Source organism: Grammomys surdaster, unplaced genomic scaffold (assembly GCF_004785775.1).
Source record: "Grammomys surdaster isolate TR1022 unplaced genomic scaffold, NIH_TR_1.0 126013, whole genome shotgun sequence".
Taxonomy (NCBI): Eukaryota; Metazoa; Chordata; class Mammalia; order Rodentia; family Muridae; genus Grammomys; species Grammomys surdaster.
Window position 1 is genome coordinate 4,505,008 of NW_021620828.1, and position 15,721 is coordinate 4,520,728.

Consider the following 15,721-nt stretch of genomic DNA (forward strand, 5'->3'; position numbering starts at 1 on the left):
AAGGTCTGGCCTGGCCAGAGAGAATATGTGTGTTTGTGTTTGTGTGTGTGTGTGTGTGTGTGTGTGTGAATGTTTGAAAACTTCTCTCTAAAACTTTCAACTCCACCTCTTTTTCCACTGCTTAATCACAGCCCCTAGTGTTATCTGAGTAATAAGATTTCACTTGATCTCAACTGCACATAGGCACTTCTTTTGAGGGGGCAGAAAAAACAGACAGCAAGCCATAACACTCATTATGCCAAATATATTTCTGTTCAATCTGTACATTTATAGGTTTTTAAGAGACCTGTTACCTAAATTTCTAAAATATGAATTTCAGTACAATAGTAAATGCTAATGCATATTCTTTTGTTAAGTAAAGTTTTGTAAACATAAGCTTCAAGGAATTAGGTGTCCTTGGATCAACCTGTCACAGATCAAATGGATTCAAGATAAGTATACCTGCCTGTTCTTGGAAATGGGATTTTTCCTTGATCTTTGGATTTCTTACATTTTACAATTTGCTAGACAATTTTAATTTCTGTTTGAAGTCTGTATTTGTCTTAGCAGACTTTCACCTGGCTGACAGAATCCATCTAGTGATCAGCTGTGGAAATGCTCAACTCTGGACTTGCTGAAGGCTTTCAGTAAAGTATTTCAGTTAAGTATTTCAGCAGATGTGCTTATTCCTTGTCTTTCATTAGCTAATCAGATGCTTTTGATCAATGCCTCATTGCCCAACCTTTGATTACCAATTAAGCCTTCCAGGGACACTTTTCTGTGTCCTAATGTCAGTAGGAAGCAGATACAGAAGAGAGATTTGAAGTCTATTATCTCACGTAACAGGCTTAAAAGCTAGGTCAAAAAGGAACTCTCCCAGGGCATACATTCTAAAAACAACTCCATGGCACTTGTAAAATTTCATAATGACTTATGTATCCTTGCTTCATACATTGATGTCTGGGCAAATGAATATTTCAATGTTTTGGAACAACATTGTGTTCATTTAACTTTTTAATACTCTATAGATGGAGCCTATAAAAATTCTATGGAAAGTACTCCCATCAGGAATGACCAATTTCCCTACTCTACATCAGATTTATGTAGATAAGGCTATGCATGCTATTTGTCAGTGCTATCCACATTTGTTTATTTCTCATTATATGGATGATGTTCTTTTTGCAGGACCTAGTATGATAGAGTTAGAAAATGTTTTGTAAATTTTACCAGACATGTTTATGCCATTTGGATTTTTAACCAATCCTGAAAAGATTCAAAAGGAACAGCTGGTTAAGTTTGATATATTGTAGCTAGACAGTATGTGTGTTCACAAAAAAACGAAGCTAAAAACAGATTGTTTAAAAATTTTAAATGATGTTCAAAATTTTTTGGGAAATATCAATTGGTTAAGTGCATCTTTAGGTCTTTTTATTTATTGGCTACATAATTTGTGTCTGATATTACAGGGAGATCCTGCTCTTGATAATAAAAGGGAATTAATGATAGAAGCAAAATAAGAGTTACAAATAGATGAAATTGTATTGGGAAGAGGTTTTTAGAGCTGTTACCTTATTGGTGTTCCTACTGATTTGCTATAAATACTTTTTAATACCCAACTAGAATATTGGCTCAAAAATGTCATGCTTTAGAATAGATTTATATTAGGCATACTTTTTCTAAAACTTTAAATACTTTGGAGGACATACTATCTTTGTTGATGCAAATGGGTCATTAAAATGTATGAAAATAAATGGCTATGACTGTACTTCTATTATATTTTCTTTAAGTAAAAATAAAGTAGAATATTTGTACACTATGAGAAATCATTGCAGATAGCTTTAATAAATTTCACAGGTCAGTTTAAAAGTCATTTGCAAAAAAGAAAATTATGGGACTTTTTAAAGAAAAATGAATTTGTGATAAATTATGTTATAGCTTAAGGACCATTATCAGTTGCAGATGGGTAAAAAAATGAAAGGTGCATTTGGATTCTTTCTGATTATCAACTTTTTTCACAAAATATATTTCTGTTCAGAAAAATAATCTAGACGCTGTAATTAGAGCTATTCAAAACTATACATAAGATATTAATTTAGTGGTAGACTCAGTATATATTCTAGAGATTATAGAACAAATTCATACTTCAGTTATTTCAAATTATGAAGAGCTTTTAAGAACATTTTTTCTACAGTTACAAAATGAATTAAGAACTCATGATGGCAGGATATTTGTTACTCATATTAGATCTCATACTAAATTGCCTGGGTTCATTTCTAAAGGAAATGAATGTGTGGATCATTTGAGTACCTTTGTTTCTGCAGAGAATGAGCATAAAGCTTTACACACTAATGTTAACAAATTACATATACAATATCAAAATTTTTATAAACAAGCCAAGGCCATTATTTCACACTGTCCCATTTGTAAACCTGTTCATATTCACATAGTCCCACAAGGATTCAGTCCTAGGGGGGACAAGGAAACGAGATGTGGCAAATGGATGTCACTTACATACCTGGATTTGGAAGATATTGTTATGTTCATGGATCTATTGACACATTTTCTAAATTTATAAGGGATATACCACTTACTGGAGAACTGCCAATCATGTAATTTAGCACATGTAATTTAACAAGCCAAGGCCATTATTTCACACTGTCCCATTTGTAAACCTGTGCATATTCACATGGTCTCTCTTGCTCCTGTTCTGTTCCCTTGCTCCTGCTCCTCCTCTCTCCCCATTCCCCTTCCCCTTTTTTCTCCACATGCTCAAGGCTGGCCTCTACTCCTCTATTCTCTCTCTCTTTCTTTCTCTATCTAGCTAGTTCTTTCTCTGTCTCTACTGCTGTCTCAACTTCGCTCCCCATACCCTGAATAATCTGTATCTCACACTATACCTTCCTGTGGCTGGTCCCTCAGGGGGAGGGATGCCTCAGCATGGGACCATGAAGGTGCCCCCTAACACGCACCTGAATATACATCCACCAAATATAATCCCTCTCTCCTTATCTTTTTATAAAACACAAGTAGAATTTTTGTCCCAAAGCCTAACCATATATACAGGTAGCTATACATGACTATGTTGTTTTACAAGCATGACTGAATATAAAGTTAAATTAAACAAGATACTATTATTAATGCAAGAATACAATCTACAATTAATACATGCAATTTTTTGACATGAGATTGAGAAACAATTTTATGTTTATAGTTGAGAGAGACAAAGAAAATTCAAAACCTTGACCTTGTGAATATTGTTGATCATATAGCAAGAGAAACACCTTAAGTCTATAATTTATGTTCAATCAACTGAAGCACTGGTTCTATACCTTGATCATGCACAGCTAAGCCTGGTAGTGTGTGTTTACTCGTGTATGAGGGACTCATGTGTGGTAATCAAGCAAAGGCCTCTAGAAGTGAAGACATCAAGTATTGAAGCAGGATAACTTGGTGATAAGATTTTGATTTTTGCTTATCCATATGAATAGGTGGAGTAGCTGTGCTCAAAGTTATAATGGGGTAATAAACATTGTTGTCTGTAATATGAATATTTAAATATTTCTTGTTGGATTTTAGGTATGTCATGAGAGAGACTGAGGAAGGTGCCTACCTCACTAATAAAGGAATCAGAGGTGCCAGGGTCAATACAGAGAAGAAATGGATTTGTAGCATGCTGTAATTGCAACCCTTGTTAAATTACTTAGGTTTTTCTTTTTGATTTTCAAATTGAATTTTTATCTAAAAATAAATTTTATGTTTTTATTTATTTGTGTTGTCTTTTTGAGATGGAGTCTCTGTATACAGTTCTGCCTGTTCTGGAATTTACTATGTAGATCAGGCTTGCCTTGAATTCACAGAAATCTGTCTGCCTCTACCTCTGAGAAGATTAAAGGCATATTATACCATTCCTAACAAAAGATGTTTACTTTTAAGCACAGGTGTACAGGGGAGGTTCTGATATGAAGCTCTAGTTCCCTGGTTCTTGATTTGTCAATAAAGAAGGCCCTGAACCAATTGCTGGTCCGTAAAGGCCGAACTTCCGGTTCCCAGGATGAAAAGGCCTGCGTAAGGAAGGGCAGTACTCGTTTTCCTCGGCTTTGGAATGAGGAGCACCCGGCAATCATGTAAGATCTTGGGGCTGCCAGGGCCTGCACCTTCACTGTGGGCGGGTTGCCAGAGATATTTGGCAGGAACTGGTTGCAACAGCCCACTGAGTTAGGGACAGAAGGAGAGAGGGAGTGGGGGTTTGGTAAGAGCGTGCATTTCCAGGCAGCAAATATTTGAGCCCAGCAATTAACAGGCAAGTTAAGACAACAGTGCTATCAGAGTGTCTTTTATCTGCGGATTCCGGGGTCTGAGGAATGTGCTGGTAAGGAGACCCCTCCTGGAGCAGAGGCAGGTAGAGATTGGCCTGGTTGTGGCTGGCATCAGCTGATTCTGGAGCTAAGCCAGGTAGAAAGGAAGGGAGCTGGGTCGGGCTGGTAACATGGTCCCCGGCAAAGGCAGTAGAATGATTTTAAAACTATGTAAACACAAGTGTAACAGCTACTTTGGAATTGAAAGTGAAGGTTTCACAAACCACTAAAGGTAAAAACTATTATGGTTAATATTTAAAACGGCCACACCCAATCTGGCTTGTTGTTATAGTGCGCCATGTTCCTGACTTGGCAAGGCCTGAGGCCATGAGTGGCGGAGGCATGTTCTTGCTGCTGCTGGACTCAGGCTGCACAGGAGCACCGATCCTGGCACCCAAGAGATGCCAGCGTGGGCGATGGCTCTACCAGTCTACCTCGCTGTCCCCACAGTGCTTGGCTGAGCAGACCATCTTGACATCCATGTGGTGCCTGGTAGAAATGAGACTCTAACGTTCAAAGATTATCCAATGGCTATTATATATTTGGTAAGGCTCAATTAACAAGATGCCCACACAATTTGAGGTGTTACCCAATACTTAACCTAGATATTACAGCTACCTTAGACTGCTAGAGACACATGCACATCTGCTGCCATCTTCCACTCTCTCCAGTCATCCTCCTCCTCCTCTTTCTCCTTCTCTTCCTCACCTTCAGACTCCTCCCACATTACCAAGTTTATTGTAAAATATCCAGCTACAAAAACCTACCATTATATTCAACAGATTTTATATTTTACTACACAGAAACCTGTGTACCCAATTTAATAGCTGTTCCATTTACAATATTTAGGAATGGAACCAACTTTGATGTTCTTTAAAAGGTGACTGGATAAGGAAAACTTTGTACACATTCAAATGGAACATTACTCATCTGTAAAGAAAAATGAAGTCATGAAATTGTCAAGTAAATGGATGGAACTAGAAAACATTGTAGTTAGTGTTGTGGCCTACGTCCATAAAGACAAACACTGTATGTTCTCTCATGCAGATCTTTGCTTGAAATTCCTTGTTTTATGTTTTAACTTAGGGTATAGGTAGGATTCAGGAAACTAGGAAGGGGACTTTATGAAGGGAAGGGGATAATGGATTATAGGTAAAACAATTGTAGAGAGGTAGAATGTTGGTGGTAAAAAGGCTTAGGACAGAGGGGCATGGGACACTGAAGGAAATCAGCTATGGGTGTTGTGTTGTATAAAAAGATAAAGAGAGAGGGAATATGTTTTGGTAGAGGTGCAGTCAGGTATGTGGGAAGGGGTGCTTCCCCGGGCCCATGCTGAGGCATCCCTTCCCTGTGAGTGTCCAGCCACACAACAGTATAATATAGAACAGAGTTTATTCAGGGCAGTTTAATCAATGGAAACTTAATTACTCATAATTAAGAGGGTAGTAGAGGCAGAGAAAGGCAGAGAGAGAGAAAGAGAGAGAGAGAGAGAGAGAGAGAGAGAGAGAGAGAGAGAGAGAGAGAGAAAGAAGAAGAAGAAGAAGAAGGAGGAGGAGGAGGAGGGAGGAAGGAGAAGGAGGAGATTCCAGCCATGAGCATGTGGAGAGAGAAGGTGGAAGGGAATGGGGAGAGAATGAGGGAAGGGGCACAAGGACAGAGAGGGAGCAAGAAGGCAAGAGAGGGGAGGGGACAAGTAGCCCCTTTTATAGCGAGTCAGGCATGCCTGCCTGTTGCCAGGTAACTGTGTGTCAGAGCTTAGACAAAATGCTAACATTGCCCTGTTTTGGTTCAATTAAATAAGAAAAAATTAGAAAGAGGCGATTGTGGAGTTGGAATAGGTTCATCATGATCTTTAATTACTTCCTGCTGACTTTGGAGAGCTGTGTCTCTAGGAAACCTGTAAGAATGAGTATGGGAATGTTGGCCTAGTCTTAGGAGAATTGGCTGTTTCCTTGCTGTCCAGGGTCTGTGGAACTGTCTGTGGATAGATCAGAAGGAACATGTCTAGTAGAAGCATCTGTATCTTTGAGAGAAGATTGGAGCTTTTCTAGTTTGCTTTTCTGGAGCTGTCCTGGATGTAGTAAGCACCTGGATTTGACAAGATGCTGAAACACACACACATATATTATAGGTAGAGAATAAGATTAAATATGTTTGAAAGAAATTTTTTCTTAGATGTACATTTGAAACCCAGAGGAATTCCACCCTCTGAAATAGATATCAAGGGGGAACTTTAGGCGACTGATTAGCAGATATACTTATCTGGATGGAGTCTATTTGGTCCAGGAGAGGTAGATCTGAGTGGATTTCCTGAAGCTTATAAGTTTACAAAAGAGATAACATGAGTTAACAACATGAACAGTCTTTAAGATGAACTTTTTGTGGAGCAGAAGGAAAAATAAGTTCTCATTATATAGTCAGATCATATAGTGGACTATTTCATTAGAGTTAGGCAAATTTATAAGAACTCGAATAATGTTAGCACAGTGGCCTAGCAAGAAAAGTAAATATGTAGCATTTAATCAATGGAAACTGAGTTTAGGTAGGGAAGTAACAGATTACATCTGTGAAATCTTACATCTGAACTTGTGTATCGTTTATCGTGAAGTATGTAAGAAATTTGGCAGTCTTAGCTAACGAATTAATGAGTAGATGTAGTGGTGGATTACCTTAGGGTAAGGACTAGGTTTGTTTTTTAGCTGTCAAGCTACAGTTACCTTAGCTGTCATTTTAGTCAGAAATCTTGGTAAAAATAAATTATAATCTAGCGTCATATATTAATTAAAGAATGACAGAGTTCATCCATATTTCACTAGCTAAATAGTTCCCTGTGGTCTCCATGGCAACTTGGGCAAGGTCAGTCTGGCTTTGAAGCCCAGAAGACAGAGGGCTTTTTCTGAAGAGCCCACTTTTTTTCTGTGGATCAGATAATGAGTGAAATGAGAAATGACTCACCTTGACTTAGACAATATGAGGCATTTGACTCTCTAGTCTGTCCACAGTGTTTCTCAGTAGTTGTCACACCACAATCCAGGCAGTCTCTTGTAGCTGTGTTCAAATCTTCTGAGGCCCTGCTGAGTAAACTGTTAGGCTCTGGGAGGTTCTGTCTGTCATAAACTTAAGTGTATTAATAATTATCTTCTGAAAAGATTGTGGGCTAAATAGATTGGTCATATCTGAATAGAGCACACCATAATTTAATGACAATAGCAAAAATTATTTACCAAGGCAGGATAGGAATGAACATCCCAATTGTTAAGTAACTTTGACATGATTTTAGTATAAAAACCACACTTTGCATTAGCAGAGAAACATTTTGCTTAGAGTTGATGTAGAAGACCAGAATGTAAAGGAATAAGAAAGCTGGCAGAGGTGGCATAAAATCATGGTGACAGAGAGTGAGTTTGTCCAGGTGGGTTCAGGTCTGTGACATAAACTGAGCTGGCAGGCAAGCTATGGGAACAGGCCAGTCTGTGGAGCAAGAGACAGGCATGCGTGCTGCGACCATATGGACCTTTACTCTGACCCGTGGTGGGAGGGGGCTTACCAATTCTCCAAAGTTTGGGCTACCGTGTATTGGATCTCCATGTAGTAGCAGGCGGGGTATAAAACTGAGGAGTTTCTAAATCCAAGTCTCTGCACCACATGAAGTGTTTATAAAAAGATAAAGGGTGGAGGAATATGTTTTGGTGGAGATGTAGTCAGGTATGTGGGAAGGGGGTGCCTCTGCAGGTCCATGCTGAGGTGTCCCTTCCCTGTGAGCATCCAGCCACACAATAATATAGTACAGAATAGAGTTTATTCAGGGCATGGGAGAGGAGGTAAGAGGATATTAGAGGCAGGGAGGGACGGGAGACAGAGAGAGAGAGAAGGAGAGAGGGGGGAGGGAGGAAGGAAGGGAGGGAGAGAGAGAGAGAGAGAGAGAGAGAGAGAGAGGGGAAAAAAGGCCAGCCATGAGGAGCACATGGAGAGGGTAGAAGGGAATAGAGGAGAGAGAGAGGGCAAGGGGCAAGACAACAGAGGGAGCAAGAAGGCAATAGCAAGAGAGAATGGAGGGGCGTGAAGCCCCTTTTATAGTGAGTCAGGCATACCTGGCTGTTGTCAGATAGCTGTGGGAGCTTAGACAAAATGCTAACAATGGGTATGGGGGAGTGCTGGGGACTAATCCAAAGCAGGGCTGTTTGGAAAGCCATATGAAAGTGTACAGTCTCACAATTCAGCTAACAATATAACTGCAGGGATAGTAAAAAAAAAAAAAAGTGATGTTAGAAAAAAATGAGGAATTCAGGGCTGAGGGCTGTGTGGGCTGGGGAAGAGTGAAGGGAAAGGGTGGGTGAACCAAAACTGAGGATATGTGAAAATGTCTATGAAAAGCCAATGCTTAATAAGCTAATTTCTCACAGCCAACCATTGGAATGAACATGGGGTTCCCAATGGAGGAGTTAGAAAAAGGACTGAACGAGCTGAAGGGGTTTGCAACCCCATAAGAAGAACAATATCAACCAGTCAGATGCCCCAGAGCTCCCAGGGACTAAACCACCAACCAAGGAGTACACATGGAGGGACCCATGGCTCCAGCCATATATGTAGCAGAGGATGGTCTTGTTGAGCATAATGTGTGTATATTTTGTATAGTGCGTGTGTGTGTCTGCACTGTAGAATTGCCAATGTGGACAGATCTTAGGTAGAGAAAAATGGCATCTCTTCTGAATATCGTCCTGGAACTGTGTTTCTATGGTGAAGACTCATAGTTGACACTGTATAATAAATGAATCGAAATGAATCACAAATACAAACATGAAGGCTAAAAACTTAAATCTAGTTGAAGGAAAAAATCTTTGTGAATCAGAACAAGTCTCAGGCAATGAATTTTGCTTATAATATCAAAAGCTTTACCTACACACCAGAAAAATTAGTTTCAGTGTAATGACACCTTTTGGCTCTGGTTCCTTTAAAACGGTTAAGAAGATAAACAATGGACCAGAAGGTCTTTTTTTTCTTCTCTTACTCACACGAATTTGCACCTAAAATGTACTGAGAGCTTTAAAACACATTGGTAAGCATGGAGGAAATGGCTCAGAGTTAAGAGCAGTTGTTATTGTTCCAGAATTAATTGTGAATATGTTTTATTGGGACTGCAGTTGTTTGCTTGACAGTTCTGTGAGAGGTGCTATCTTTACACATGAGTTTCCATTTGACAATTGCTAGAGTTTAAACATGCAAATTATTTCATGCATTGACATTGTTTCCTGCAGTATTGTAAAGTCATTCGTTACTTTTATAGCCAATTAATAGACGATTTAGAACTCTATTTGTAGATATATCCATGTTGTCTGACTAGTAATACTTTTATCTCTGTGCCTCTACTCTTATTTCTTGCCCTATTGTCCTGGCTAGGACCCCTAGAGTCACACTAGAATAGTGAGCAGACATTCTTGCCTTGCTCTTTGTCAGTGGGAGTGGGGGTGGGGATCATTCCTGATGGCTGTAGTTGTATTTTTCTTTTTGGTTATTGTAGCTGTACCCAATTAATCACTATTCAAATTGATCCTGGCAGTGGCATTGCTTCTTGCTATCTGTCCCAAAGTTTGGTGTTCCAGAATCAGACACATACACATAGTGTTTATATTTTTATATGCCTTAAACAGCTCAATGGCTGGGTCACTTCCTAACCTCCACCTGGCTAATCCACCTCCTCCAAGTTATTGGAGTATGCTACCCTGGCTCCTATATGGCAGCTATGTTCTCTGTCCTTTCTGTTCTGCACCTCTCAGGCACGGCACCTTGGCTCTCCTCCTGCCAGCATGGAGGACCTCTTTCTTCCTCCTCCTCCCTCTCTCCTTTGCCTGGGAATCCTAATAGTTGGGCCTCTGTTTGCTCTGCCCAGCCATTGGCTGTCAGCATCTATATTTACCAATCAGATCTAACTAGGGGTAGGACACCTCAGACTCATGTGTAGGACACTGCAAACAGGTTTTTTTTTGGAACATAATTAGCATGAGAATACAAGCAGCTATAGTTTACTACACATATCTCTTGTCAGTTTGAGGACGTTCCTCAAATCCTAATGTGCTGAGTTATTACTGTGGATTTACATTGAATTTTGTATATCTTTTTTGCTGAATTTACTGAAATGGTTCCTTTTTATTTTCTTATTTTGTTACTATGTTGAATTACATTTTGTTAGTTCATTAGAGTTTTAGATAGATGATAGAAAAGTAGATAGATAGATAGATAGATAGATAGAAGAGAGTCTGACATAATCTCAGCCTCAAATTCAATATTTAGGCAAGACTGTCCTTGAACTCATGACTCTATGGCCTGCACCTCCCATGAGCTAGAATTGTAGCTCTGTGCTGCCACACCTGGCACATTAATTTGCTCTTCTTTTTATTATTCATGTGGTCCTCTTTGTGTTAACCAAGTTTATTCTGATGACACCAATCCTATGAGTAGCTCTCTGTTGTATCTTTTGTTAAATGATCCTCACTACTTCTGCTCATTGCTTTTTTAATGGCCCTTAGCTTAATAACTGGAATATTCTATGCCAAAAATTCTGTTTCTCTTCAGTGTGTTCTCTTGAGAACCAAGAACATCATTTATAGATTGAGACATTCTGTGAAGGCCTTTGCACTAAGAAAGTATAAGTAAAATCTACAGATGACTGCCGGGGTACAGCCCATGCAGGGGATCTTTCTTGTCTGTTCTTCTTGAGGCAGTGGAGGGTGAAGTGTGTGGTAAGAGGGTACGACTTTGTCTTAGGAGATATTTAAGGTTGCTGTATAATAATAAAAAGTTTACTTATCTAAGATAATATGCTAGTACTGTAGCTGACCTGCCTTATGTGATCCTGTGAGGCCAGAAACTGCAGTTTCTTGCACTTAGCAAACCTCATCCTAAAAACAGCAAGGATTAAGTAAATAGTCTTTGTTCTATCTCAGCAGGAACTGCAGGGCTCTTAACTTTGAGCCTGTGAGTCGCAGGAGGAAAATGGGACACTTACAGAAGTGGTTATAGAGTGGAAGCTATCTAAGGGGAAAATCAGAAAGATCCTAAGTGGGGGAAAGGAAAAAATTCTAGTAAGGGAAAAATTCTTCTAAAGGAAAAAATTTCTACTCTACCTGCCTCTCATCTGTTTGTCCTCAATAGTTATACATCTTTCAGAATACATGATCACATGTTACAAAGTTCATCACAAGTTCATACAAAAAATCAAATCGTAAATTGAAACAGAAGTTTACAACAGAGAATGTTTACATACATATCCATTAGGAATAAATTATCTGGCTAATATCCATCATCTCTCTCAGCTCCACAGATTCACTGAAGGTTTAAAACTATAAGTTATTAGTGAAGTTTTGTATAGATAAACCTAGTCACTAATTTAACTTCTGTCCTAGCACCTGTAGTAAATCATTAGTTCTCTTTTTATGACCTTTAATTAATTGTTTTACAACCTCTTGGCATGTGTTCTGAGTAGGAGAAAATCTGGTTACTATCTAAGGGCAATCAACTGGTGACACGTGGGAGACTGGCAGAGTTCTCATTGCAGTTTTGACTATCAGAAAAGGACCTAATAGCAGTCCCACTTTAAAAGAGCTTAATAATCATTGATATAATTTTAGGAATTCTTATAGGATCATCATTAAGACTTAAGAAATCTACTTGTCTACATAGCATCACTATAAGATACATCTTCGTGTATCTGCAGAAAGAGATCTGTTCGAAAGGGGTGTGCTATTACTTAGTGATTGTTATATATGTTTAATAGTAACAGGAAAAGCATATTAATAGCAGGAATCTTTCCTAAAATGAATCACATACAGCCTTGCTTAATAAGGACAACCCTGTCACAGATTATATAATAATCCAAAGGAAGCCATCTCAGGATGATCACCTGCTAGTTATTAGCTTATGGTTCCTGAGAGATGGCTATAGGGTAAACTTATCTCTTTCTCTAAAAGATTTTTGAGATTGATGTTCTCATATTTACAGTTATTTTAGGTAAAAAGCTCCAAGAAAAACTTCCAAAAATCGTCTCCCCTGAGTCTCCTGCTAAGCTTTACTGCTGCTATGGAGTGATCACAGTCCTCACTGCAGCTGTAGTTGTTCTTTCTGTTGCTTTGTCAGGTAAGTGACTTACTCTCCAAATTCTGTGGCATTCTGTCCACTGTCAGTTATACTTACTGACAGTTATAATTCGAGCCAGGCATTGTGGGAAGGGCTGTAGAGAAAACCTACCAGAAATTCCTGTTCTCTGGAAACTTAGGTTCCAGCAGGAAGATGCAGTGAAGGAACACACAAACTATAGTGTGCACAGGAGGCCAGGCTCAGCATCCTTGGAAAGATGACATCCAGCAAGCCCTAGACAGAGATACAGGGGACATAGTTCCACTTGGGGGAACTGTCCAAGGCAGAGAACAAGGAGAACTCCAAGGAGGAACCTCTAGCAAGTGTGAGGACAGAGAAGAGTAATATGGCCAGGAAGGTACATTGCCTCCCCCATAACCCATGTTATTAGTTACTGGGCTCAACTGTTTTTTGAAAGTATTAAGTGGAAAGTTCCTGAAGTAATGAATTTATAGGATTTTCATACCACACTGTTCACACTAGGGTAATACAATCTTGCAATTGTCCTCTTAAGTATGTGAATCATGCTTTAGTGCAATGTGTCCACACTATATACTCTACCTACCCAATAGTTCTCACTTCTATCTCAGTTATCAGGCTGGCTGTCAATAGGTGTCTATACAGAGTACAGTGATTGCTGCTATAGCAATCCCTACTGTAGTAAACAGTCCTCAAAAGCACAGAAATGATGCTAGTATAGAAATGCACTTCCTGGGATCCCTACTGTCAGTGAGCACCTGAGAGAGAATGACACATAGGCCCAAGGTGGGAGGCCTTTAGATAAAGCCCCTTCATGCTCAGGAGAGGATTCCTACAGATCACTTAGGAAAGCTACAGTCAGATTCACACCTCACAGCTGAGCTCAGGAGGATATTCCAAAAAGAGCCAAATCATTTGTGTTATGATTCATTGTATTGTCTACATTTTAGTAAGAAATACAGAACAGATCTCAATCAAAAATATCTATGCTACTTGCCCAAGAAACTGGATTGGATTTGGAAATAAATGTTTTTACTTTTCTGAATATGCAAGTAACTGGACATTCAGCCAGGCCTTCTGCATGGCACAAGGGGCCCAACTAGCTCGAATTGACAACCAGGAGGAGCTGGTAAGAAATGGGCAGGGATTGGTTTGTCTGTTTGGTCTGTTGAATATTGTATTGCCTTGAGATAGAGAGTTACAGATAAAGCATGAGGAAGGATCCCATCCCAAGCACATGGAGACATGGGAATGTGTGAGTGTGTGCCATTTGCTGATGCTTCACTTCTGACTGGAGCCCTGTGACATTCAAGAAATATTCTCTAAGGACATGCTCATAGTCAGCTGGAAGGTCAGATATGCCATTTTACTTGGATATCTGGTGATCATGAGCGTTTTCATGTAAGATGGCATTTGTTGCATACAGAAGGAGACAACTAAGAACTGCAATTGGAGGTTAACCCAGAACTAACCAGGCCACAGAGGAATGTGTCATTACATTTGGTACTTTCATTCAAATGAGGTACTTTAGAATTACAGATGTCAAGTGGATCCATTGAGAACTGGTGACTAGTACAGTTCCAAAGTCTGTGAGCCTCAGTTCCACTCTCCTGTTATCTCTAGAGGAAGCTGTGGAGTGGAGAGACTCCAGGTTCATCTGAAATAGAGACAAAAATGTTCACTTTCTGTGTTGACAGACTTTTCTGGGGAGATATACATGGTCTTCTAGCCACTGGATTGGCCTGCACAGAGACTCATCAGAGCATACTTGGAGGTGGACAGACGGCACCAAGTATATGTATTTGTATGTTTTTCAGAATATTTTCCTTCTAACGTGTTCATGTATTGTGATATGTATGAGTTGTGGCTATGAGTGTTGAAAGTCTGTTTCATGTGAAGCCAACTGTACTGGGAAGGAAGAAAAATAAATCCTTGGGCTGGAGGTGTGCCCTGGGCATAGGTTATGTGCCTCATGATACAGCCAGTCCCCTGCAAACTCCACATCCTGATAAACTTAAATTAATTGGATACTCTCCCTTTCATTAGCCATCTTCAAAGCATTTCCATGGTGTTATTTCATGCCAAATATTTAGTATGATGGTGGCATCTAGTGTAGATTTTATCTGCTGTCACCACTTGAAAATCTTTCCTTGGTGATAATTGTACTTGTGGTGATGTAGACAGAACTGCCGATGGCCAAGGCTCTAAAACCATAGGAAGCTACTTCAGAACTGCAAGCCTGAGAATTATCAGTTCTCTGTTTGAATGGTTGTACCTGTTCACAGAAACAGAGAGTCTAGGGGCAGTGAGAGTCTACCCTAAGGTCTTGTCATCAAAGATCACTGGGGACAGCTCTTGAATGTGAGTGTAGCCATTTTGAACAGAGCCGTTTCACTGGAAGGGTAAAACACAGAACCTTTCAGGTCCATAATTAAAGACCTTTCAGCAATTTACTAAGTTGTGTTTTCTTCCACTTTCATACATGTGTGAAATACTTCAAGTGAACTTTGAAAACCACCCATGTGAGGCTACCCACTGCTGCAGTTCATCTGAACATGGCAGCAACCATTGTGCACACATTCCAGGGTTCATCATGCATATGTGATAGAGGTGTGGTGATTAACTTAAACCCTGAGAATGTAAAAGTCCCTAGGTGCAAAATTAGTGCATGGGATTTCAGTGGACTCTGTTTCTGATTCATATCATAAATAAGTGGTGAAGATGAATGAGATATGATTGCAAGAGTGAATTCAATGGCAGACTCTGCATAAATCTTTTTTTTTTTTTTTTTTGCTTTAGGGTTCTCATCCGAGGAGAAGAAAATTGTGGCTTCTTGAGTGACAGGGGGCTCAGCAGTAGCAGGGACTACATAAACAGGAAGTGGATTTGTAGCAAGTCCAGCAGCTACACCTTACTGTGCCAGTAGTTTTGTATCCTGGGTAGAGAGTACATCGTAGTAATCATAAAGAACAAAACATATTACCCACTGTTTCTGCCTCATTAAACATCTGCTAAAATCATTATAACGATTAGTTCATTATGTGTGGTGACATCAAAGATGACAATTCTCTGAGGACTATTCATATGTGTGCTTGGGAGATCATAAATGGTTCTAAATTAAATAGGTATTCAGGTATGAGCTGGTACTCACATCTTAAACATAAACTGTAGGAAGCCACTACCGCCGTAGTGCCGGTGGTAGATCAATTGCCATTACAAGATGGCGCTGACATCCGCTGCCCATCCCGATAAACAAGCTGTTGCGCATGTGCAGGAAG

General features: G+C 39.6%; 1 protein-coding gene across 1 annotated transcript in view; it reads left to right on the forward strand.

The window, feature by feature from the left end:
- LOC114609994 (C-type lectin domain family 2 member G-like) overlaps positions 1–15,464 on the forward strand; it is a 50,137-nt gene extending 34,673 nt beyond the window's left edge. The window contains exons 6-9 of the mRNA XM_028754437.1: positions 12,330–12,464; positions 13,394–13,572; positions 14,141–14,247; positions 15,243–15,464. Coding sequence (XP_028610270.1) covers positions 12,330–12,464; positions 13,394–13,572; positions 14,141–14,247; positions 15,243–15,369 — 548 coding nt within the window. The 3' untranslated portion in view covers positions 15,370–15,464. The remainder of the gene's footprint in view (positions 1–12,329; positions 12,465–13,393; positions 13,573–14,140; positions 14,248–15,242) is intronic.
- The last annotated feature ends 257 nt before the right edge of the window (positions 15,465–15,721 follow it).